The 26104-nt window shown below is 38.5% G+C and overlaps 1 protein-coding gene and 1 long non-coding RNA gene across 2 annotated transcripts; both read left to right on the top strand.

Annotated features, from left to right (window-relative positions):
* Positions 1-95: 95 nt before the first annotated feature.
* On the top strand, positions 96-5085 carry irf8 (interferon regulatory factor 8). The gene is made up of 9 exons (XM_044031070.1): positions 96-181; positions 317-541; positions 875-1058; positions 1333-1427; positions 1785-1842; positions 2247-2294; positions 3005-3397; positions 3488-3603; positions 4219-5085. The coding sequence occupies exons 2-9, from the start codon at positions 371-373 to the stop codon at positions 4414-4416; spliced, it is 1263 nt and encodes a 420-aa protein (XP_043887005.1). The 5' UTR covers positions 96-181; positions 317-370; the 3' UTR covers positions 4417-5085.
* A 4725-nt stretch (positions 5086-9810) lies between these two features.
* Positions 9811-11482, top strand: LOC122772572. The gene is made up of 3 exons (XR_006360787.1): positions 9811-10012; positions 10606-10695; positions 11304-11482. It is a non-coding gene; the product is annotated as an uncharacterized LOC122772572 (long non-coding RNA).
* The last annotated feature ends 14622 nt before the right edge of the window (positions 11483-26104 follow it).

Genomic DNA, 26104 nt, shown 5'->3' with positions numbered 1-26104 from the left:
TCTTGTAAATGCGTGCAGTTAGGAGAACGACGCTTCCGCAGTGGGCGGGACCGACGCGCGGCGTCCAATCATCTCTCAGCTGTCTCATTCATAACACAGAGCACAATAAACCTGGTGGGCATGTGCCGAAAACATCACCTCAGAGTTACACACGCACGAGAACTCAGCGCTTCATCCAAGTGTAAGTGTCCTGTCTTTTTATTGCTCATCTAATTAGTTAAGATTTTTTTTTTAAGTTTTAGATTAATTAGTAGACCAACATGACATGGTTTAAATGCAAATAATAACCTCTATTTTTAATTGAATCATCATTTAGGTACAAGGGTAACTTCATCCAAAAAGACAAGGCTTTTTTTTTTCCTCCATCGGAATGGCACACACGGGAGGTCGCAGACTCAAGCAGTGGCTGATGGAGCAGATCCAGAGCGGTCAGTACTCCGGGCTGCAGTGGGAGGATGAAAGTCGCACCGTGTTCCGAATTCCATGGAAACACGCGGGGAAACAGGATTATAACCAAGAAGTGGACGCGTCCATTTTCAAGGTTAGGCGGCACTCCATTTGGAGATGGAGCTTCATTTGGTTTTACGCATTTAATTACGCAGCGTAAAAACCCAAAATGTCATGATACGCACGAGTTCAAAAACTTCGAATCTGATTATTTTGTGGTCAGGTGATCAATTATTCTGTGTGAGTAAATGTGTGGTGTAAACATTAATTTATTATACTTTATAAAAGTATAGATACAATTTTTCTTTAAAACAATCTAATCTAATAGATCAAATCTTTCTTTCTTTCTTTCTTTCTTTCTTTCTTTCTTTCTTTCTTTCTTATATAATCTTTAATATTTGTTGTTTTTCTCGGTGCCCCTCCACAGGCCTGGGCTTTGTTTAAAGGAAAGTTTAAGGAAGGGGACAAGGCAGAGCCTGCGACATGGAAGACAAGACTCCGCTGTGCCCTCAATAAAAGCCCTGACTTTGAGGAGGTGAGAGAACGGTCGCAGCTGGACATTTCTGAGCCTTACAAAGTCTACCGCATCGTACCCGAGGAAGAGCAGAAGCGTGAGTTTTAGCTGTTTGTGTCTTAGTTTTTCCATTTGTAAAAACAAATACTGTTTCATCTCATCAGAGCCAGCATGGACGTCCTATAAATCACCATGTCACTGTACATTCAGCATATATGGAAGTGCAATAAATAGAAAAGACATTCATCTAAAATGAAGACATCTGGCTGTAACTGGGCGTCACTAGTATGTGTGTCGTCAGTATGATTCACAATACACAGTAAAAACCACTGCGTGAAAGAAATCACACTGATCTATTCTTCCACCCACAGATGGCAAAAGCCCGATGATGACAATGGCAGCTACCACTTGCTCTGGCGATATTCCCGACTGCAGCCCCACGGAACTCGATGAGTTAATGAAAGAGGTGAGACTGCTTCTCCCCTTTTACCTTTTCCCCACTGTCCTGTGTCACTCACATCCTTTTTTTAGATGCTCTATTTCATTGAGATACAAGAGATCTTCTTCCAGGGAGTCCTGGTCAAGATAGCAGCATAGATAGTTACAGAGACAATGTCAGATATAAAACTCACAACAGAATATAAAAGCTAAAAGGAGGTCATTAAAGGAGAGGAACAAGGAGACATGATCAAGTAAAGATGCAGATGTATACAGGGCCATACCAACAAGATCCTTAAATGCCTCTATAGTCTCCAGTTGACTTGTACACGTGTACAAAGCTGCTATGTTTACAATAAACCCACTCTGTTGTTGTGTTTCACAGGAAGAAGGCTGCAGCATCCAGGCCAGCCCAGAGTACTGGTCTCAAAGCAGCATAAATGGTAAAAACAACTTTTTCTTTTTTTTGTTCACCTCTTAAACGTTGTCATTCACACTCTGACTGCTCAGGAAACAATCTACTTGTATACTTTGGTGTCATCTTTCATAACTTGTGTGTGAATGTGAGGAGTTTGAGTCTTTGAAAATAACCACAACGCTTGGTGACAAGTGCGGGGTGCTCGCAGGGGTTACTTGTTTGTCTGCTGAATTCTGCAGTGGAAGAATTGACTAACATCCTGTTGAACTTTGCTGACTAAGGCGATTATTTCTTTAGGAGATCGTGTCGGAGAAATGTCATTTCTGATGATGCAGCAAAACAGTGACATGACACTGTGGTTGTGTCCAATCTGGGTTTTATTTTTTTAAAAAGGGCCTTAACGAGTATCTTCCGTCTTTCAATTCACAGCTTTTTCTCTGCACCAGGACCCTTTGCCATCCGGCACGATCAGTGCAGGTATGTTTTATTTTATCCATGCCCTCAGATCTCAGAATTACAGCTGCTGTCAGTGAAATGCTTTACTCAAACAATTCAAATAGCTCTTTGTTATCCAGCGAGTCTCACAGACAGTAAACATAATCATTTTATTTATGCTTTCCTGATGAAAAAGAATAATACAGAATAGTCATCAATAAATAAACGATACAACAATCACAAATGAATCAAGCAGCACTCAGCCCATACGTAACAGATATTAGATCAGTTTCAATAAATAGATTAATAACATAACAAAATGATATGCACATATAGACAACATAAAACTGAACTCTCAAAGTCTGAATAAAATGTTTTTTAAAAAATAAATCCGTATAAGTTATAAATGAATATTGATGATTTTGTAAAATACAAGTAAACAGTTAAATAGTTAATGTAAATAAAACAAGTACAATGATTATTATGGTATCATATATAATAAAAGATTATATACTATAATAAAAGATTGGCACTGTCAGTTAAGTACATAATAAAAAGGTGTTTAAAAGCTGATCCCATGAGCCAGTGTTTGTCCTTGAATTAATGCCCCGCCCCTAATGGCAGCAACAGACAGGAAGTAAACATAACTAACAGCATCTTTAAACACTGACAGGAATAATGAAACAAAAAAAGAACGACATGCAGCATATTGTTGCTGTAATATTTGCTCTTTCTCTTTTCCACTTGTCCAGCTTTCTCCCAAATGATGATCAGTTTCTACTATGGAGGGAAGCTGGTGCAGAACACGCTGGTCACTCATCCAGAGGGCTGCAGGATCTCTCCGCAGCAGCACCTGGGTCGTGGCGCCCTCTACAGTTCGGACAGCATGCAGAGCGTCCACTTCCCCTCCGCCGACCTCATAGAGTACGACCGCCAGCGTCACGTCACGCGCAAACTCCTCGGCCACATAGAGAGAGGCGTGTTGGTCCGCGCCAACCAAGAGGGCATCTTCATCAAAAGGCTGTGCCAGAGCCGCGTCTTCTGGAGCGGCCTGGGGGAAGTGGGCTCACAGTACAGCCACATGCCCTGTAAACTGGAGAGGGACGCCGTCGTCAAGATCTTTGACATGGGAAGGTTTCTCCAAGGTAGAAGCAGTAGAAATGATGATGCAGGTTTATAATTTTGCATGGACAGTAAAACAAAAAAAAAAGATTCTTATTCTCTTGATGTTCCAGCTATGCCGCTGTATCAGGACGGTCAGTTTCCTGCTCCAGATCCAACAGTGACTCTGTGCTTCGGAGAAGAGCTCCAAGATGTCAACAATGCCAAAAACAAACTGGTCATCGTGCAGGTAAGACCGGTTTATAACTGACTTTCACAAATACAACTTCCTCTCACAGTCTACAAACATGCAATATGGGGATTCGGTCAATTGGACACTCTAAATTTAAATTGACCGTAGTTGGGAGTGGATGGCTGTTTGTCTCTATGTGACCCTGTGATGGACTGGCGATCTGTCCAGGGTGTACTCCGCCTATCGCCCTATGTCAGCTGAGATTGGCACACAACACCCCTCATGTGGAGGATAAAGTGACAAATACACCTTTTTCCACTGATATGGGTTTAACTGGCATTCACCCAAGGTCAAATCCCTCTGTGAAGCCTTTGCTCTGAGCAGCATCATCGGGGATGTAAGACCCAGATGAACATGCCTCACCTGGGTCTTATGTTTCTTCTTTGTCTGCTCTACTTTTTGCCATCTTTTATTTCATCAAGTGGATCATCTAAAAGAAGCCGTAACATTATCAGTGAGAGCAACAGGACAGAGCAACCACTGGATGGAGTTAATGACATTTTTTAAGCAACTTTACCTGGGTTTAAAAATCCTCACTATACCCACACTTTTCCTACAGACACAAAAAGACATTAACACACATTTTTCCCCGTCTTCTTCTCTATGTGGCAGATCACTGCCGTGAACTGCCAGCACCTGCTGGAGGCGGTGAACGTGCGCCGCGCGCAGCCGTACTGCAGCACCCCGAGCCTGGACATGTCCGATGTTGTGGCCACTGACCCGATGGCCCTCATCTACCAGGACCTGTGCAGCTACAGTGGACCCCAGCGGCCGGCCTGCTACAGGGACAACATGCCAATCACTGCCTGAAATGTGAGCAATCATTTCTCCAGCCTGCACTAGACCAAAAACATGTACAGTAAATTAGGGACATTCGCTTATTATTCCTGAAACACTCTGACAAGGTAAAGTCCATTTAAAAAAAAAAAAAAAAAAAAAATAAAAAAAAATGAGTCAGATAAGGAAGAGCAAATCTCTTACAATAAGACTTTAAAGCTGCAGCTCAATACTAGCCTGTCCCTAATATTTTTTTTAATCTAAGTAATGCTTATATTTGTATAAGTACACAGCTAAAACAAACTTTTTTGCTTTGTTGTTACATGAGATTATGACAAAGTAACTTTTAAGGGTAGATAATTCTGCTGATGGGTTTATTATTAACATCCTTTACTTAAGTTGTGATCCTCCCAGGAGAGGTTGATGCTCTGTGTGTCGGCGATTCAGTTCTCAGCGTTTTATTTTTACACCGTCTCGCTTCCCTCACATCGCCACCATTTGCACGGACGGGGCAACAAATGGGCTTTTTTTTTTATATTTTATTTCTTCGCAGTAGTAAATCTTTATACGAGTTGATAGCATTTTCCTCGATGCAGTGTGGCATCATATTTGATAGGTTTTACTATCGGACTGTCTGTTTTGTGACCTTATTTTTCTTTCTTTTTTTTTTAATGAACTGGATTTCTAATAAAAACAAAGTTTTTACTGAACAATGCATACACGTGCTTGTCTTGATATATACATATAATTCTTTATTTTTATTTTTCAATATATTTGCTATCACATTCTTGTCCAATTCCATACACATTGAGGAAAAAAAAAAGGTCATTCAGTTTCCCACATTGTCAATACAGCTACAACTCCCTGTCTCACAAGATTAATTGTTTAAAAAAGTAAATCCATAATCAGCATTCTCAGAAAATCTAATCCAAGTCTAACCTTTACTTTTGTATGATACACTGCGAACAAAAAACATAACCTCCTAATAAGAACTTCGCATCAATGATGTCCAAGCACGTACACTCACACTCCATTTACATGAATATCAGACAGGAACAAATAAAAAAAACATTAAAAAATGTTTATCTTTTATAATACTCATATATTTATTATTTTGTTTAACCTTAATTTAACGAGGAAGTCCCTTTTGAGACGGAGACAGACTTGTGTGAGGAAGTAATAATCAGTTATAATAATAATAACACACAGCACATACAGAATAAAAAACAACAGCACAATACAATTTTCTATCACAACATAGATTCATCATTTTCCAGACTTTACGGTCAATCTGTAAAATGCTCTGCAGATTATTCCGTGAATAACCTGAAAATAGCACCGTCTGCTTGAGTGACTTTACACCACACTTGACTGATGAAACATTCAAATGAACAGTGCTGTTCTCATGTGTTAATGCACACAGGGCACCAATAAATGTAATAGAAAGTATTAAACATTCCTCCATAATCTATTCAGGGAGTCTGATAGATATTTAATGATGGGTCTTTAGTGGAAAGAAAGAAGAAAGAATCTTTTCTTGTTGTTTTTTTGTTTTATATAATGCTCGGCTGCACAAAATGCAAATATCTGAGGGGGGTGAAGATGTTTTTTGGGTTTTTTTTCTGAGTCCTAGAAATGATCACAAATAATGACGGCTTCAATTAAACCAGAACTATGATCATGATTAAACAGACATATACTGTATAATATAAGCCTAATTTGTAGGTGTGTTTTTTTTCCAGTGTTTTAATATTAGGAATTTGTCATATGTAAATGATAATATTTGCCATAATCAGGCGTGTTTACATGTGGTATTTACTGGCGATCATCATTAACGTGCTGTCTCTATTGAAACACAAATGTAAAGATGTAAAGAGAGGACGTATCCACTGTGGACAGATTTACTATAAACACAAACACGCGTTCTAACGCCAGCGTAGGAATGACGAAACTAAAAAAGGACCTCGGTAAAATAGGAGAGGGGAACTCTCTGACAAACCCCTCACCATCACTCCAGTGAGTAACAGAAAGGACACATGCAGAGAGAGAGGTGACCAGCTCGTGCCCAACGACTGAGTGACTCAGAATGTTAAAAAACCATTGAGCAGATGATGATATCAGTGTACACACACACACACACACACACACACAAAGAAACTTTCAGTTCTCTAATACAACACACACATACTGTAGTTTTCGAATGGTTTCTAATGCTTACACACACGCACACGCACACACACGTGTCATGTCTGGCGTTTGGTTAAAGAAAGCAATCAGAGAGCGTAAACCTCTGCCGATGCAGTTTCCCCACAGTGTCTATGCCAGATATTGGCTTAGACACGATTTCTTTGGCCAAATAATACACAAAATTGCATCTAATTCGGTCTTTTATTTTGTTATTTATGCTGCTCACATCCAAACGGAGCCAAAAATGAGAAATAAAAACACCCCAGCCAGGACAGAGCAACCACTGGGTATTGTAAAGGTGTTCATCACATTTTACCTGGGTTTAAAAATCCTCAGTATACCCACACCTTCCCTATATAGACACAAAAAGACAAATACATATGTTGTTGACATCAACACACATTTTCCTGTCTTCTAAATGCAGCCAAAAACATCCATGGTGGAAGTAATAAATAAATAAATAAATAAATGAAGTTGTGCTAATAGATAATAGATAATATTCCCAAAAGAATAGAAACACTTCAACTTTGTTGTGTTTTCATTTGTGCTGCTATTTGTCTCATGTTAAAAACAGCAAGAGTTGAGCCAAAGTGCATCACAAAACAAAATGTAACAAAATAAGACAAAGAAAATATAAGAGTACAAGGAAGAGTACAACTACCACATTTACACACATACATATACAATCAGACGACGGCTAATAAATATCAGACCCATAGGAGATGATTCCAGATGTTAAAAAGAGATAATTAAACTCAACTGCACTTGACATAATAACACCGTCATGTCACAGCATGACTTCAAGTGAGATTGATTTTTTTTTTTGTGTGGGTTTCAAAAAAATCATGAAACCAAAAAAAATGTTTGTTTCTCTTCATGTGACATGGCTTGATAAAAAACCTTTTCACTTTAAATTAGAACATTTAATGAATGGTTGAGTGGATAAAGTCACAGGTGTAATCATGTGTCTGTGCTCGCGTGGGCGTGTGTGTGTGTGTGTGTTATTTGAGTGAGTGTGTGGTTTTTCTATATGGGGGAGTTCTGTCTAAGTTCCACAGAACAGGAACTTACTTCAAAAACTGTCACAGGAAACTCTAACACTTCGCGCAGCCCCCATCGATGCCCCACCACCCACTCCTCAAATAGCACGCTTTAGCCTGGATTAACATAATGAATATATATATATATATATGTATATACCGTGTATCATGTAATCAGGGACGTTTGGAGCTAATACATTTTCAGCTGTTCACCATCTCTTGGAACCGAGATGGGGAGCTAAAATAACATGACTGTCGGACAGTGTGGTAGATACAGAATACAGTAGAATTCAGAGCTATTAGGTTTTCCCTGATGTCCGTTTACAATCTGTAAGTCATGTTACAGTTAAACAACACACTTACACATGAGTATCATACACTCATAGGTGGAAAGTTATGAATTACATTTACTTGCTCGTTACTGTAATTGAGTAGGTTTTTTGTGTACTTAAGTTAAAATTTGTAATTTTACTTTTAAATAAGTATGTTTTTTTGGAAGTCCTGTACTTCACATTTTAATCACTGAATAAAAAAAATGTTGACCTAAATAAAAAAACAACAACATAAAACTTTGTAGTGAATTACGAGAACAGGTGAATAACATTGACAGGTGAATGGCGAGGACAGGTGAATGGCAAGTACAGGTGAATGATGAGGACAGGTGAATGGTGAGGACAGGTGAATGATGAGGACAGGTGAATGGTGAGGACAGGAATGTGACAGGTGAATGGCGAGGACAGGTGAATGGCAGGACAGGTGAATGATGAGGACAGGTGAATGGCGAGGACAGGTGAATGACAAGGACAGGTGAATGGTGAGGACAAGTGAATGGTGAGGACAGGGGAATTGGCATAATTAAGGATTGAGTGACATGTGTGACCTTTGACCCCATTTTGACTGGTACATTATATGTTTACATATTTTATTTTGCCAGCACTTTCATTTGTAGAGGTTTGCCTTTAATTAAAAACAATCAATGTGAGTCCCCTTGTCCTTTTTGCACGACACAAGAACGAACCCCAACCTTGTTCAAAAAGCTACTATTTTACTTTAACAGTACATTTTTAGACCAGTACTTTTACTTGTACTTAAGTAAAATGTTGTCAAAACAGTTGAACTTTTATTTGAGTAGAATATTGCAGTTCAAACTAAAAACCTTCAACTGTTTAAAAGCTAAAAATTAAACTAAGTGGATCCGAAGCTTCTTGAAAGTGAAAGCAAGCACTGATTTCTACAATTAAGAATTGAAACCTGGACCACACTTGGTGGAGGGCTTAGCACGGGCTCACGGAAAAATGGTCTTTGCACATGGACATAACACGACACAACAAAGAACCCCAACCATGTTATTAAAGTAACTAAGTAACTTTTTTAACAAGCTACCTTTTTACTTTAACTTGAGTCGAATATTTCAGTAGTCTGTCCTCCTCTGCATACGCCCCACTTCAAAAAAACCTTTAAACACAAGAGTTTTTCCCATGCTCTGCAGGGACTAAAGAGACACAAGCTTGTCTACATTTCTGCTAACGGAGCCTCTTTTCTGCTCACATGTCAGTGTCAGTGTCTGCAATGTGGTTCTCTTCGTGTTGCGACATCTCCTTGTGGCGTCTGAGGCTTCCCACAATAAACCATCAGAGACGAGTTACATCCAGAACTGATGTTGCCAACAAAAATGAAACCATGGCCATCTGCTCCATAACATCCCTCAACTCTACACTGTGCCCGCATGCAGACATTTAAAGGAAGCGCCGTTCCAACTTGAGTTTCACGGAAGAGCAGCGCTTCAGGGAACTCGAGCAAAAGCGGAATAACTGCAAATTGAAAGCTTTTTCCTGAATTAAAAGGAATTACTTTTTTTTGAGTCCTTATTTGTGTGTCTTGCTGACTCCTCAGTCCTCGGTCAATTGTTTGTCTGTATGTTGAGCGCTGACCTTTCATTTAAGCCGTTATTGCTTTAGACTGCATAAATGACTACAACATGAATCATCATCACCAGTACTCATGACAGGCTTTTCTGTGTGTGTTTCACATAAAAAGCTGGCATATCGATACATTGCAAAATAAATGATAAACCTAAACCCTGACCCTTGAAACAAATGACTTTCATTTAAATATTGACATGTTTTCTTTTTCCCATTACTGATTCATAATTAAGCTTATTATTAAAATATAATAAGAAGAATATAAAATATATATTCTTCTTGCCTAAATTATCAGAAGCGTCAAGGTTTGATGTTTTGTGCATTTGTGCATTCAGATATTAACTCAAGCTGCTCATTCTGCTTTGAAATCAGCATCAAGGCATTTTCACCCAGAAAACACTGTCAACACTGGAGATGGTCGTGAGCTTCTGAAATACTCAGACGAGCCCGACTGGCACCAACAACCACGCCGCATTCAAAGTAAACTTTAAATCAACTTTCTTCCTCATTCTGATGCTCAGTTTTAGCTTAAACAGGCCGTTTTTTTTTAACATTTCCACATTCTGCCTAAATGTATTCAGTGGTTTCCATGTGAATGATAATTGCATTTCCAGGCAATTATACTAGTGTACCTAATAAATTGGCCATTAACATATATTTTAAGCCTCAAAATGTCCGTCTGGACTTACTTTTTATTTATTTATTTATTTATTTATTTATTTATTTGAACCATACAAGTACCAGAAAATGTCCTGTGAGTAAGTGCTTTCAATATCTGGTAGTTATTTTGCAATTTACTGCCATGTTAAAGTAGTGCATTGAAGAAAAACAAATGGTTTTATTTAAATAAACACTGTACTTGTACACGAACACCATTTGAACAGCATAAAACATATTTAAAGGTAACATTTGTTTTTTGTTAAAAAAGACTTCATAAGTGATGGATTTATTGACAATGTTCCTGTGAGTACGTGACCTGCCTGTTCCGGCATGGTTCCTTGTGATAATTATGCAGTGAGTATCAATGCAGCCATCCTCATAATTAACGTTCACGTGTGTTCTTGTGTTTTAAGGACAAAGCTTTGACGAGAGACAAACAACATAAAAAGAAGTGATTCGCAAGCAAATGACAGACTCCATAGGTCTCATCAAAGGCACGCCAGGTGAGCGAGAGGAAACACAAACCAACATAGCCTCATGGGAAGTCGTGATTTAGCTCCCGAACATGGTTGCGTGTTATGCAACCATGGCGTTGGTGGTGTCTCTGGGGAGAGTGCCGATTTAGAATGAGAGTGAGCGAGATGAGAATAGGCAGCCAGAGAGGAACTGGGAGAGGACGCTGCTGGTAGAGAGACAGGTGGACGAGGAGCCCACATCCTAGGACGCGAGGAGAAAGCCGCGTAAGCCACATGTGTTGTGTACACACATGCACATATACCATGGTAGCCACTGAGCAAGGATCATATCCTCTAATCAGTATCAGTTCATCTGTGTCAAACTATTGTCCTCATCATGGCCCCTCGCATGTACTGTCTGCGTATCCTCTTCTGGGGACACAGGTCATTTTGTGAAAATCAGGAGCTATAAAATCTTTCAACCAGTGTAGGTTTAGATGTTAGATGTAGAACCATCATCATAAAGAAATAAATGTATACAAATGTGACTTTTGTGATTTAATATAAAACTGTGAGGAGAGAAGTGTTTTTTTTTCACTTATATTAACATTAACATTATATTAATGTTAATGCCACCTGACCAGTTTTTCTTATAGGTTCACAGGGAGGAGAAATTAAACGTGGGATTTGGACACCAGAGGTAAGTTTGAGCAAAATCACTTTGTTAAACACACATAAAAAAATAACAACATTCAATTTTGATCTCTTTTAAATGTCTTGAATAAAATAACAGTTGATTTCTTAATCTAAAAAAAAACATTTTTACTCTTTGGCTTTCAACCCAGTCCTTTTTTTAAATAGTTTTATTGTATGACTTGTTAATTTGTGTTGTATTTATACTTTCTACAGTATTTTATTGAATGTTTTATTTTTGTGTGTAAATATTTTGTGTTTGTGTTATTGTATACATCTTAGGTTTTTACTTTTATTTTCTAATTTTATTTTATTCTGTTAATTCCTTCTATTTGTAAAGGTAACAACCGATTCTTATTCCGTCTGCTCAGTTTCGTGATCACCACCAAAATATAACAAAGACCACAAAGACAGACCGTAGCCTACATCCTCTGACAGTTTTATTGGTTTATTATTTGCATATTTATAAATAAAACATCAGAGAGAGAAATAATACATTCAAATGGAACACATGTGCAGGTGATGTAGAAAGCCATTACGGGCTTATTTTAAGACCTCACCTAATAACAATGCAAATAAAATACAAAACAAACATTTACCTAAATATAATGCACAAACAATACAAGATAGAAGTAAAAACACAACAAATGAAACAGTTTCAAACTTGTTAAGTTGTTCAAAAACAGACTAATTCTGCTAAAACCAGAGCCTCGTTGGCAAAGGTTATAAAAGCACAAATAAGAATGAATACATTTCTCATGTGACTGATCTCTGGGGTTTAGGTCAACAGCTCACAACAGCTTGTAATGTTCAAAGGTTAGAATGTTAGAATGTTACATTGAAACTGTGCTAGAGTCTAAAGTGAGGACAGATCTGGATTAAAAGCAACTTAAAAGACAAAGATGTGTGGTGTGTGTGTGTGTGTGTGGGGGGGGCGCGGCTGTGAGTAAAGTGGGTGAAGAGACAGCTGAGAATTGCATTATTCAATCTGGGTCGTCTTTGGCTACAGTGATCCCTGACCGCCTGATCCGCCTCTGGACAGGAAGCGCAGAAGAGCGCTCACGACACAACTTCTCCCTCTGAAAAGAGGAACAGTTGTTCATACCAGTCCTGCTGTGGAAAACAGACCATGTAAAGTGTTTGTAAATGTGCATGGGCCCCAGTGTTTGGGAGTAAAACATGAATGGCAGGGATTCCCCGGTGAGAATAGAGGAGAGTGATTTCACTGCCTGAAAAGTTGAAGACACACAGCTTTTTTAAAAGAAAATCAAAAGTTAACACAACTGTTAACTTTGTCCAATCAGTCAACAGCCGTCAGTTATACCAAAATTCTCACCCACCGCCACCGCCACCTCCACCTCAAAAAAAGAGAAGGCTATGGCACAATGGAGCAGTGTCATAATTGCGAAACCAAAACAAGGAAGAGTATCGAGCATTCTCCAAAAACCTGCCCTCAGTGATGGAAATGACTTTTGTTGACGGAGGAACAAAACAAACGCAGGTGGAAAAAGTGAGTGATCATGCGGCACGGATTTGTGCCGCAGGCGCACCCTTGGTAAAATTGCCGTGGGAATAATACACTCCTTATATGGACATCCTGGGGTGTGTGTGTGTGTTTATAGGTTTATATATCCAGGCTTTAAAACATGTATTTATTCTTTGTTTTTGAGTTGAACTTATGATAATTATTATAAATAATTAAGAGAGCAGTTTGCCTTCTGTAGATCATTTAACACAAGGTTATTAGATTGGGTTGCGATTTTAGAATGAGTCTTTTTTTTTTTGCCCAATCAACAATTAGTGATAGTGAATTTGACCTCTGCATTTAACCCATCCATTTTACGCATCACACAAACCGGGAGCGACGGGGGAGTTGATGCCTTGCTCAGGGACACCCCAGCCCTCGGCTCTTCCCTGCACTGAAACCGTGATGATGACTTTTTATTAATGTTGGTCACCAGAACAGCAGCCTGCGTCTTACAGTATCGTCTCAATGACTCTGACAAAACGTTACAACCTGGAAAGATGTGGGGGCACGAAAGTTTTCTTTTGCCTCTTTAACCAAGTTTTTGCATATTTACATAGAATTGTAAAATTGAAAAATACCCAAAACTCCCAGTAACAGAGTTGTTCACAGGAAATGACAGGACGCTGGGACTTTTCCCCCCCCGACTTGTTCTCCACGAGAACATTTCTTTACAACAATTACAGTGATACTATCTGCTCTTTAGAATTCTGGCACCAGATTTGATTTTTACTTAAAAATATCTAAGATGTATAAGTGTATTTTGAGAGAGTTTTGCTAAAATTCGATTCAGTATAAAGAAAAGTGTTTTAGAGAAAACAGAAAATACATCCCAGGCATTTGGAAGCAGGACTCTACAGAGACAGACCCCCGGTGGTCCAACTCAGACATGAAACCGTCTACACATACATACACATAACATACATGCACTTGTGTTTCATGTTCACATAAAACATAACTTATCAGAAGAAAAAGGAGGTGATGGATGTTGAGGTGGAGGGGAAGACCCGGGTGGGGTGACAGTCCCTGGGGAACCTAGTGCCGGGGGAACATGAGCGCTACACCATCAGCTCACACCTCGGAGCTCGCTGTGTCTTTGAGTACACATGCAAAGCACCGACGTGACGGGATGTGGGTAGCCAGAGAGGCGACAGTGACAAGGCAACAGACACACACATACCTGAGAAGTACAAGCACTGCTTTCTCATCAGATATTTGAAGAATACACAGAATTGTACTTCTTTAATTGTACACATCATCAGTTGCTGAAAAAGCCAGATGCTTCCCTGTAAATCATTGTCACTTGGTAACACACATTATGTGGAAAACGGGCTCTTCAGAGATATTTTGTGAGCCAATGAAGAATTAATTTGAGCTGCTGTGGAGTTGAATGTTGACTTTCATACACAGGTTATGAGGAGAGAGAAAAGCCCTCGTTTCCAACATGACCGATGACTCTCCATCTGTGAATATGACATCTCTTTTAGACTCTACTTTTTCTAGTGTTTCTTTATAGCCCATGATGGCCCATTATTTGCTAAATTTTCAATTTAATTCTCCGTGTTTTTAATTGTGAATCATTTTATATCAAAACAAGTACGTTTAATGCAATTCTGTCTAATATCATAATGAATATCTTATATTGCCCACTAGCTACTAAATAGTGTTTTTTTTCCACTTTTTTTCCTTTATGTCGGCCCCCGCTTGACCAGACTATATGCTCATTGGCCCCCAGGTTATTTGAGTTTGACACCCCTGCTTTAAAGCATAGACATAGTCTTTGTCACTTGTGATCTGACTGTTTAACAGCTGCCTGTGACATAATGATTTTAGTTATAAGGCTGAAACCACAGCACAGAGAACAGGGGTGTCAAACTCATTTTAGTTCAGGGGTCACACACAACACAATTAGATCTCAAGTGGGCCAAACCAGTAAAATAATAGCCTCCAAATCTCCTAATTTTTCCCTTTGTTTTACATTTAATGAAGTATCTTTTTTTACTAAACTTATTATGAACAACCGGGAATTTCTTGAGGAAAAAAAGTGCAATTTCAACAAGGTATCTGAAACTGAGAAATATAGTTTGTCACATTATGAGCAGACTAATCATAATGTGAAATTCATCATGTGGGCCAGGTTGGACCCGGGCCACATGTTTGACACCCCTGCCATAGAAGGAATTGAATGTCGTTCTTTCAGATTGCTTGATTATTGATCAATTATTCCAAAATAATTAAAATCCTTTCACATTTCAGGCACTGATTTTTGCTCCTCAGGCAAACAGTTAATGTCTGACTTATTTCCAGTCCGTTGATGTTAACATTCCTCTCTTTTTTCTTCTTCTTCATCACATAAAGAACATATTTACAGTCTGCATCTTTGTAGATTTCTGCCGTCTGACTGGATAAAGGTTTTTGAGTGATTCTTGCAACATGTTTACTTGCAAACCCCGGCTGAGACTGTGAGATCCATGTCACTGATCAGTGGTAGATGTCAAAAATATAGTGTGTTTTGATTAAAGGATTTCCCGGATGGCGACTTTGATCGCTATTTTAAACTTATTTGCTGTAAAATCTGGGGTAATACATGTTATAACTGTGAGTGTTTTGGTTGATTACATTTTATTCCCTTATACATACAAACATAATCTTTCCATAAAGCTATATGTTACACTTTTTCTGCACACAGTATTGAGACAACAGGTGCTGCCGGGATGCTGATTATTTAAAGTCACTCTAAAATGGTTCCAGTGCAGCTGAAGGAGTCTGTGTGTATACTCAGCCGCCAATTGACCACATGCATTAGTAGAAAGTACAGTGACAGTACACACTTCCCTCTTTGAAATGCCAGAATCCAAAACATGACCATCATATGACTGCGGTGAATTACCTGCTAGCACAGAAATATTAGAATAAAATGCAGTGAATCTGTTTAATTAATGTCAGAGGTGTGGTTAGGAAACCACAGTAGATGCCTGCTAGTTCACAAATTGTTGCATGAGAAACAAGAAACACGCATTTCACACGAAATTAGGATTGTTGGAAGGAAACTGAGCATTGCACACATTCCAAACCATTTGCATGTTTAAAAGCAGCAGCCTGACGACAGGTTCAAGTGTATTTCGGTCACACGCTTTGCATGTTAACGCACTCAGAGCAGGTACTCGTCCCGGCGAGCACTGAAGCGTGTCTTTTATGGCTTATTAACTATGATAGTTGTACAGTTCACATCAATGGAGAATGTGTAGGGGGGAAAAAACCTACTTATGTAATTTTGGACAAAAAAAAAAAGAAAATTGTGTCATAAGATTGGTGAAGAGTATGAGAAGGCAATAGTGAAACTTATGAAAAAGAGGAAACTGCTTATTTTGAATACATACAGCGGTTTCTGAATCATATATATTTTTTGGTTATTATCTCTTATATGTTTTCATTGTGGTTTTCATTTAGGTTTTATGACAAGCACTTTAGATAATGGGAGTAAATCTAAAGTCCACCACAGCTTTGTATTGCCATCTAGTGGCAATTTAAGAAAAGGGATATTCACACAATTATTGCATAACAGACATGTTGTTTAAATAGTTTAAAACCTCTATAAACCTAAATGCATACTGCATATAAAGTTACTTGACTATTTTTTTAAATTAAATTTAGCAGTTTGCCTCAGATTTTATTGTAATTTCATGAACTCACCGTCCAATCCAAGCCAATCCAACTTCATTTGCACTTTAAAACAACCCCAGTACAATGTGCTGTACAGAATAACACATACAAGACATACAAGCTCACACAAATCTTTATTGGTTAAAAAAAAAACATTGGTCAAAGTAACAGTTATACAATAAAACACAATGATAAAAACTCAACAATAATCACCAGGAAGCACCAGCATAACATGTTCTGTCGCTCATCTTGTTCTTCACTAATTCCTTTCCTCCCATTTCCCAAAGTGATTACATCAGGCAGAGCAGATGGTATCTGTGCGCTCTGTGAGTCCTCCGAGCAAATTGTTTATTTATTATTTCTGCTCCATTTAAAACCCAGTGAGGTCACACACACATGACCACCACAATTACGGATATTAACCTGGAATTGCCCCGCACACAAACGTCAAACGGAGATTGTCGCCGCGATAATAACATCAGCACAGAGTGTGACACAGTGAGGGTTATTGAGAATGTGTCTTACAGCTGCAGGGATCTGCAGTGTCAGAGTTGATGTTGCATTTGTGTTCGTGGTCTTCGCCGTCAGTCACGTCTGTTGTTATTCCACCAATTACAATCAGGCACAAAGGAAATGTAAACAGGAAAAAATAGATAAGGCGAGAGAAGTCAAAACAGAGCCAAGTGTCTAAATGGAGGTCATTAAAGGAAAGTAATTGGGGAAGTGCATACTTTTAATGAGGGTTTGATCTTATCTGAAAACCAGTCACCACTGACACAGAAACTCATTATGGTTTATGGCGGTGAAGTTACTTAATTTAGAGGTCAGCTGACATGTTTCTTTTTGTTTTTGTTTTTTTGCTGATGCTAAAGCTGATCTTTATAGAAATCAGGGAAGTTGATAGTTGATAGTTTTGATAAAATGTGCACTTTCCAATTTTGGATGAATAAAATATAAAGTTTCAGTGACTTTGCAGAATTTATAAAGATTCTGGGAACAAAATGTGCAAATGTGCATACATAAGTAATACTTGACCACACGTAATTAGGCTAGTGCAATACACTGTAATTTAGTGCAATATCCATGTATAATATCCCATGTTCAATCGTTGTTTATACTGTAAATATCAAGCCCATATTGTCTGGAAACTGTCTATAATGTACAACTTTGTTAAAGTCATATTGTTAATATCGTTCTATATTTTAATTTATTGGAAATTAATGTTTGTCTTTACTGCCTTTGCTGCTGTGACAATGTACATTTCCCCACTGCAGGACTAATAAAGGACTATCTTATCTTATTTATTAGGGAATAATCAACCAAAGGTATGGAAAAAAACACAGTGATTTATGTGATTTTTAAAGTGATTAAAGTTTAAAAATTAAAGTGACTTTTATTTATACTTTAGAGCAGAGGTCTCAAACTTAAATGAGGGGGCCGGTCAGGTCAAGTCAAGTTAATTTTATATCATCACATTTACAAACAGGAAATTAAAAATGCAGAAAATAGCGGAAAATGGAACAGAAGCTAATTGAGTGGCAGCTGATATTAATATCACTATCAATATTAGTTTTAATGAAGTGAAAACAAGCAATTTATATCACCATACTGTGATATTGCATTGTGATACAACATTTGTGATGATATTTCAGATCATTTCAAAAATTGATAAAACTGAATCTTTGCATTGAAAAACATACCGAAATAAGTCAGTATAACTTGATAACTTGAATGTGGTGGGTAACATGAAATCCACTGGAGGGCTGCATGTGAGGGTAGAATCATCTGTTCTGCCAACAACTTTGCCTGTTTCTGCAACATTGCTGTAAATGAACATTCATTTAATCTGCTTTTAATCGTCTTTTTTTTGTTGTTGTCTATTTGAACCACTTGCACAGATGGCGGATAAGCCGTGGACAGCTCTACATTTCTCTGCCTCCATGCTGATGTGGCTTGTTTAGAAACAGTTTTTATTATCAGGTCACTAACAGCATGACAGCCAACATCCGCCACCCCACGCCTTCAACACTCCCCCACTCTCTGTCCCTCTCCCAGTCTCTCCCTCACTCTCCATCACATACGTTTCCAGCAGGGCCGCTCCATGCTGAGCTTAGCGATGAGCTCTGTGCCTCATCTACACCCAATTACTCACTGACTCTAATTGAATACTTGGCAGAGAGTGCAGGTGGTGATGGCATGCACTGAACTGAGGAATCATCAGTCTCGGTCATTGGAGCCATTAGAAGGCCTGTGTGACCTATGATGTCATCAACTAAAGTCAAGGAAACTAATGGACAGCGTGTTTTCTCTCTTTCTTTTGTCTCCTATAGAGCCCAGCACTGGCTCCGTGTTCTCAGCACACGTCTGCCTCATGGCTGTGTGAGAAACAGTGGTAAAAGTTGTTTCCCGTGTTATTCTGGGCATGAAATTGAGAGAGTTCCGTCAGAGTTTGGGGATGTGAGACTACCTTTTGTGGTTTGAACAAGCATGTTTTCATGAGAGAGGGGGCTTTTTTTTCTCGAGCCACGTGCTCCAGAGTATTTCAGTTAAGTGTCGATGTTGCGAAACGGCGCAAAAAAAAGATACAACGTGAACTTGCTGATCACGGTGACACTTCTTCGACTGTGAACCCGGGTAAAAGGTTACAGTTGTGTGTCCACCGTGAGAAAACATGAAAGTCACACGATTCTCACAGCTTTTACTGAACCTTTGATGTGTTTTAAATACAACATTCGGACCATTTTATCCGTTTGAAACAGATCAAATCTCAGATTGATCGGACCACAGTTACAGGTCCTGAGTAAATCTTATCACAAAATCCACATTCAGAGACAGTGCACCAGTAATGACCTACCTGAGGCTCACAGATTCAGTGGACTCTCTTTTTTCTTTTTACAAACTTATCTTAATGTAAGGTTTAATATTTAACTTTTAGTTTGTACTCTTTTTCTTGTATTTGTGATATTTATTAAGACTACTGTGCTACTGACCTCTTGGCCAGGTCACCCTTGTAAATGAGATCTCGATTTCAATGGGTCTTTTACCTGGAAAAATTTAAAAAAAGTTAATTATATTGTCCCGTTATTGTCAATTAATCTTTTTTTTTTTTAAGTATTTTAAGGTTTTAGATTTCCCATGGATTGAATTTCACCATTTCACTGTGACTTTTCTATTGTTGTTTGTTTATTATTATTTTACTTTATTTGAATTATATGCTGCTCAGTCCAGTACCAGTTTTTATTTAATGACTGGTTTGTGTATACATGAGTTTGCATGTAGTGTGTGTGACTGTTTGGCTGCACCATACATGGTTTTATTGTCAGCGCAGTCGTACGCCTGAAGAATCTGGTGACGGCACAACTGAGTCTGACGCATTACTCTCCTCTCCGTGAATTTCAGCCAAGGCAGCTGAGCTCTCAGGCTCTTCATCGCATCCTGGATCCAGAGCGAGAGAGAAAATGAGTGTGTGACGCAGAGACACGAGGGCCTGGTCCGCCTTCAGCCTCTCCCAGGGGTTGAATTACGATTTCCCGAGTAAAGCTGAACCCAGGGAAACGGCCTGAACGGTCATCCATCAGCATCCTCATGAACAATGTGTGACCCCTGAGCGCAGAGAGGGTCAGAAAAGAGGTGACTTCCACCTTCATGCACATGCGCACATTATCACAAACATACTCACTTCACATTTGGGGATGCCACAGAGTAAACAAACAAACAAACAAACAAACAAAAGGTATAGCTGTGTGGCTGTGTCAACTGGCCTCGTTCTAGTCTTGATAATCACTCAAAGCTGCTTTACATTGCAGTTTTGTCATTTTTAGTAGTTTCTATCACACATCTTTCATACCCATTCAAGTTATAGTCAAGTCAGTGACAATTTTATTTATATAGCTCAACATTACAAATACAATTTGCCTCGAAGGGCTTTACAGTCTGTACAGCCAGTGACACTCTCAATCCTGAGACCCTCGCATTGAGTGAGGAAAAACGCCACAAAAAACCCTTGTACATGCAAAAAATGGGATATTATATGGAAATACTGGGAATTATAGGTATGGAGAAACTCACAAAACACAAAATCAATCAAAGTTGAAATCTCTCAGCTGTTGTTCACAAATTACAACATTAAAAATTCAGTAATAAAAATATTAAGTACACAGTTTCCAACATATTCTGGTGCATGATACAGCCGGGGGCCGACTGCTGCCCCAAGCATCGCAGTGAATCGAACAGCCATTGGTCTGATGGTCATTAAACTGGACTGGCAGTGGGAGAGTTTATGGGGCAGACCAAGTGGCAGTACACGGAGGGATGGAATCTATCTGTATCTCTGTCTGGACTCCTGACAGCTCTGGCTTCAGTCTGCACCCAGACCTCCTACATGCACATGTCTCACTGTTTACTGGCCCCTGCCTCACACTCCTCCCTCTCTACACATTTATCATTACAGCAGGACCACACACAAACACATAGATATATATACACATGACATACACAAATACAAACACACACAAGTATCCTGCAGAAAAATGGCAGGGTGAAATAAAATCATCACCTGAATAAACCAATCCTCAATGTCAAAGCGTTAAACTGTAACATAACTTAAGATGAGCGACCACAGATCCTCACTCTCCCAGTAAATATACGTAATCACAATTTCCTGTAATAAAAGAACATTTTTGAGACGATGCGCTCTGAGAAAACTGATGCCACTGCTAGATAACTGGACATGTGGGAATATTAAATGTTGTTCACACACTGTCAAATGCTTCGTATATGTTCTGTATTTGAGCAGGAAGCGGTTTCATCCCTCTCCGTTGGCAAAAATACATTATTACGGCCTAGGAAACTGCCGTGAGTCCACCTTACATTTCAATGTCTTTCACTGTCCATTTATTATTTTGTCCCACTGGCATGACCCAATATTTAACCCTTAAACCCAAACCTTTCCCACGTTAGTCCTTGGGATTCACCTCACTTCTCTTTCTCATTCATGTGGTCTTTCTTTCTCTTAGGAAATGATTTCTATCTCTGACCGCATGCATAGTTTGCAATGTTGTTTTTTTTCTTTTATCACACTCTTGCGCACCATGAGACCATCCATCTGTTTGGCTGGGGAGGAGCGCTTCTCTGGGTTATTTACACCTCTAATTCAGTGCGAATGTGAGAGGTAGAGGAGGGAGGAGAAGTTGTTTTTTTCTCCCTCTGCTGCCATGCAAACAATAAAGATCATTACGTGTCACTTTAGAGCTTATGTTGTGAGAGGGTTCTTATATACGGATATTTCATTCTTTATTTTTAGTCTCGCGCAGAAACAAGCGGATCATTTATGTTTTTATATTGAGATACTGTGTCTAAAACTAGGCTGTACGATAGTGTGTGGAAAAAAAATAGCAAACACCAGTATGATAATGTTATACATGTTATACGTTCACAGCGCAGCAGAACATGGTGATAATGCAGGATGATTTACAGTATTACGGTAAGTCATTAAAATGTTTAGGGAGAAATAAAATTAAGAGATTCCTCAAGTGATTAAAATCAGTGGACATCCAATAATAATCCAAAATTTATGAAGATTCTGAAGTGTTTCATTCTGAGTGTAATCTGAACCGTTGACAAAAAACAATGTCTTGTTATTAAATAAGAAATGCAATCAATAGTTTTCTTTATGACAGGGGAACGTAAGATAGTTGTTACTTCATGTTTTTTTTTTAAAATTAATATCTAAAGTAAGAATGGAAACATTTGCTGGAACTGCACATTTTAGTGACTTTAGATGATTTACTGTCCATCATGATGCACACCATGATGTAAATTATTAATTAATTCTACTTCTCTTTTTCTCAGATCTTACACAGGAAATGTTTTATTTTATGCCTGCTAACAGGTTGGAGTGTGAGATTCCCTCGACATTTAAATAATTGAAATTTACTGCGCAAAAAAAATGTCTTGCAACCGTCTGTACACACACAAGTCTGATTATATTGCCTAAATACACCAAATAGCGCTATATCTTTAAGGTAGAAATTCTGCAGGGACAAAAGATGTTTGACACTGAGCCGCTTTTTAGTAATCCGTTTACTCTGGACCTTTACCTACACCAGTGTCTCTCTAAACAATCCAGAAAATGGTGTCCCTGGAAGTGGGTCGTCGAAAAACATGTGACCCCAAAAGTGGCTTAAGTGGGTGCCTGTGTGTGTTATGTGTACATGTGCATGTCAGTGAAGGATCTCTATACTTTCTTTTCCCAGTCGCAGATGGATTACCACAGCCAGCAGATGGCTGTCTAACACGAGCATTAGCACCAGGTCACACAGGCGGGCTCTAACATTCTGCAAACTCCACCTCTCTCCCTCCACCTCAGCATCTCTACAGACCAGACAAGGATTCATCATGGGGAAAACAAAGATGAGAGGTTTGTGACTGACCAAAAAAAGAATCTTTAGATGCACTTACTACTTCACTGAATCACCCAGCATCATTCATTTTGATCCCACTCACTCCACGAGTTCTTGTTGGGAAATATCAGGGAATTCCGCCATTGGTTAAGATGTTAAAGTTTAAATATGACTGTTTGACACTAAACAGATACGAAATAATGACCCTTTAATGTAACAAAGCTATATGCATTCCTGACAGCAGCAACAATCGACCCCAGGAGATTTCTCTCAGGTGGACATCTAAAAGGACTGAACATATACACGTATATGTACATTTACATCCAGTTAAGTGAAACTTCAACTGGAACTTTTCTGTAGCATAAGTAGAAAGACACCACGAGAGATACCTCATTGCAGGAGTTATTCTTCTCAAGTCAGACACTCGTTAATATTTCTTTGACTTGCTTTAGTTAGAGGTATAGCAGGAAATTAAGTTACCATTTTTTTGGCAGCCAACTAAACGATATAGGGAAACCAGGGCATACAGACTGCCTTGTATCAAGTACCACAAAGGGATACTTGAGTAAAAGTGCAATTATCTTACCAGAAAATGACTTTGGTAGAAGATGAAATCACTTAAGTAAAAGTCTTAAAGTATATGACATTTACTTAAGTATCAAAAGTAATTTTCTGATACAAAATGTTCTTAAGTTTTAGTAGTAAAAGTATTCAAAACTGAGGAGTTAGGATTGAGCCATGATGGCTCAGTGGTAGGTTTGGCAGATTGTGAGTTAAATTCCTTGGCTCTGCTAGTTTATATGTGTCCTTGAGAAAGACACGTAACCCCATGTTGCAGCGTGTGAATGGGTATGAAAGCTGTGTGAATGGCAAAACTGTAGTGTAAAGCAGCTCATCAAGACTAGAAAAGCTCTACATAAAATGTATGTAGAGCTTTTGTGTACAGATTTTGAGGCAAACTGTGATTTGTGAATTTAGGCTACATGAATAAATTGATTTGATTTCCTACTCTTCAGGGGCTCAGACAAATATAGTATTTAAAGGACAGAGGTTCAGGTCCAGAGTGAAAGAGGCTCCACGTTGACCCATCAAAATGATTTTAAAATGTCCTTAAAAGTAATTGAAAAAGGAAACATTTATTAAAAGTTGTCATCAGTTTGTTTCATTAACTTCAACAATTTCCTTGTCACAGGATTTGCTATTTTACACTGACTTTTGTCAGAGTCCTGTCTCTCGGTGGCATCACTGAAGTCAAAAAATGATCTTGTTATTAAACAGCTCTCAGCAGTGTTGTATAAATTTGTCCTCCGTGCTATGATATAAGATGGAGTATGAATGTCATGCTGTGTTTACTTGCACACCTCCCCTGGGTTGGCAGCTGTCCAGTGGACTCTCGACTGCTTAAGCCCCTTGTCAGGTCTGGCCTGTAGGCAGGATCTTGTGGGCCTGATTACAATACTGTCAGAGAATGACAGATGAATGCTCTAAGGAGCTCTATATTTAGCTATGGGTAAGACTGCCATTACTCAAGCCACTACTTGGCCCTTAAGAAAAGGATGGAGCAGCAGATGGAGAATGAAAATAAGTCGCCACATGGGAAGAAAGTCACCTACTTTGTGGCAAGTGGTGTTATTGGAGCATGAAGATGCACGAGAAACAAGACAATAAGAGATGGCAGACTTTCACCCAATTCACAAGCCAATGTGTAACAGACTCAGAGTTCTAACATGCTTGGCCTGCGTTGCTTATTGCAAGCAAGTGCGGAAGCACGCACACAGACACAGTGACAGACAGCCACCAAAAACAACACATCACTCCCATTCCGTAGGGTGAAAAACTATGAATTTTTAACATACTAAACTATGAATGTGTGGCCCGATTTTGGACAAATACTAAACTATGAATTATTGGAGACTTTTTGGATGACTAGAATTTAGTATGTTGTCCAAAAATGTGACAATAAAGTCATAGTTTAGCATGTCGTCCAAATATTGACAAAAAGGTCATAGTTTATTTTGTGCAAAATTTGACAAAGAGTCATGCGTTAGTGTGTTGTCCAAATTGTGACAAAAATTTCATGTCGTCCAAAATTTGAAGTCATACTTTAGTATGTCATCTAAAATTTCACAAAAAAGTCATACTTTGGTGTGTCGTCCAAAATGTGAAAAAAAAGTCATAGGTTAGTATGTCGCCCAAAATGTAACAAAACAGTCATTCTTTAGTATGTCATCCAAAATGTGAAAAAAAGTCATACTTAAGTATGTCGTCAAAAATGTGACAAAAAAATAATAGGTTAGTATGACGTCCAAAATGTGAAAAAAAGGTCATACGTTAGTGTGTTGTACAAAATCTGTAAAGAAAGTCATAGTACAGTATGTTGTCCAAAAATTGACAAAAAAGTCATACTTAAGTAGGTCGTCCAAAATGTGAAAAAAAAGGTCATACTTTAGTATATTGTCCAAAATCTGACAAAAACGTCATGGGTTAGTATGTTGTCCAAAATTTGAAAAAAAGCCATATTTTAGTATGTCATCCAAAATGTGAAGAAAAAGTAATTCTTAAGTATGTTGTCCAATATGTGAAAAAAAGTCATAGGTTAGTATGTCGTCCAAAATCGGTCAAAAAAGTCATAGTATAGTATCTCGTCCAAAATCACACAAAAAAGTCAAAGTATAGGATGTCATCCAAAATCAGTCAGAAAAGTCATTGGTTAGTATGTCGTCCAAAATCAGTCCAAAAACTCATAGGTTAGTATGTCGTCCAAAATCAGTCAAAAATGTCATATGTTAGTATGTCGTCCAAAATGTGACAAAAAAGGTCATACTTTAGTAAATTGTCCAAAATGTGAAAAAAAAGGTCATACTTTAGTAAATTGTCCAAAATGTGACAAAAAAGTCATGGGTTAGTATGTTGTCCAAAATTTGAAAAACCCCCAACATATTTTAGTATGTCGTCAAAAGTTGGTCAAAAAAGACAAACTATAGCATGTCGTCCAAAATCAGTCAAATGAGTCAAAGTTTGGTATGCTGTCCAAAATCACCCAAAAAAGTCATAGGTAAGTATGTTGTCCAAAATTGATAAAAAAAAGTCATAGGTTAGTATGTCGTCCAAAATCAGTCCAAAAAGTCATAGTATAGTATGTCGTCCAAAATCAGTCTAAAAAGTCATAGTTTAG

The sequence above is a fragment of the Solea senegalensis genome, linkage group LG7 (genome assembly GCF_019176455.1).
Source record: "Solea senegalensis isolate Sse05_10M linkage group LG7, IFAPA_SoseM_1, whole genome shotgun sequence".
Lineage (NCBI taxonomy): Eukaryota > Metazoa > Chordata > Actinopteri > Pleuronectiformes > Soleidae > Solea > Solea senegalensis.
This window is presented reverse-complemented; position numbering and strand designations above follow the sequence as displayed.

Excerpts from the sequence above, each read along its gene's own strand:
- irf8 (XM_044031070.1), top strand. The coding sequence starts at position 371 with ATGGCACACACGGGAGGTCGCAGACTCAAGCAGTGGCTGATGGAGCAG. Across the intron at positions 3,398-3,487 it reads CATGGGAAGGTTTCTCCAAG|CTATGCCGCTGTATCAGGAC; the intron begins GTAGAAGCAGTA and ends TTGATGTTCCAG. Across the intron at positions 3,604-4,218 it reads ACAAACTGGTCATCGTGCAG|ATCACTGCCGTGAACTGCCA; the intron begins GTAAGACCGGTT and ends TCTATGTGGCAG.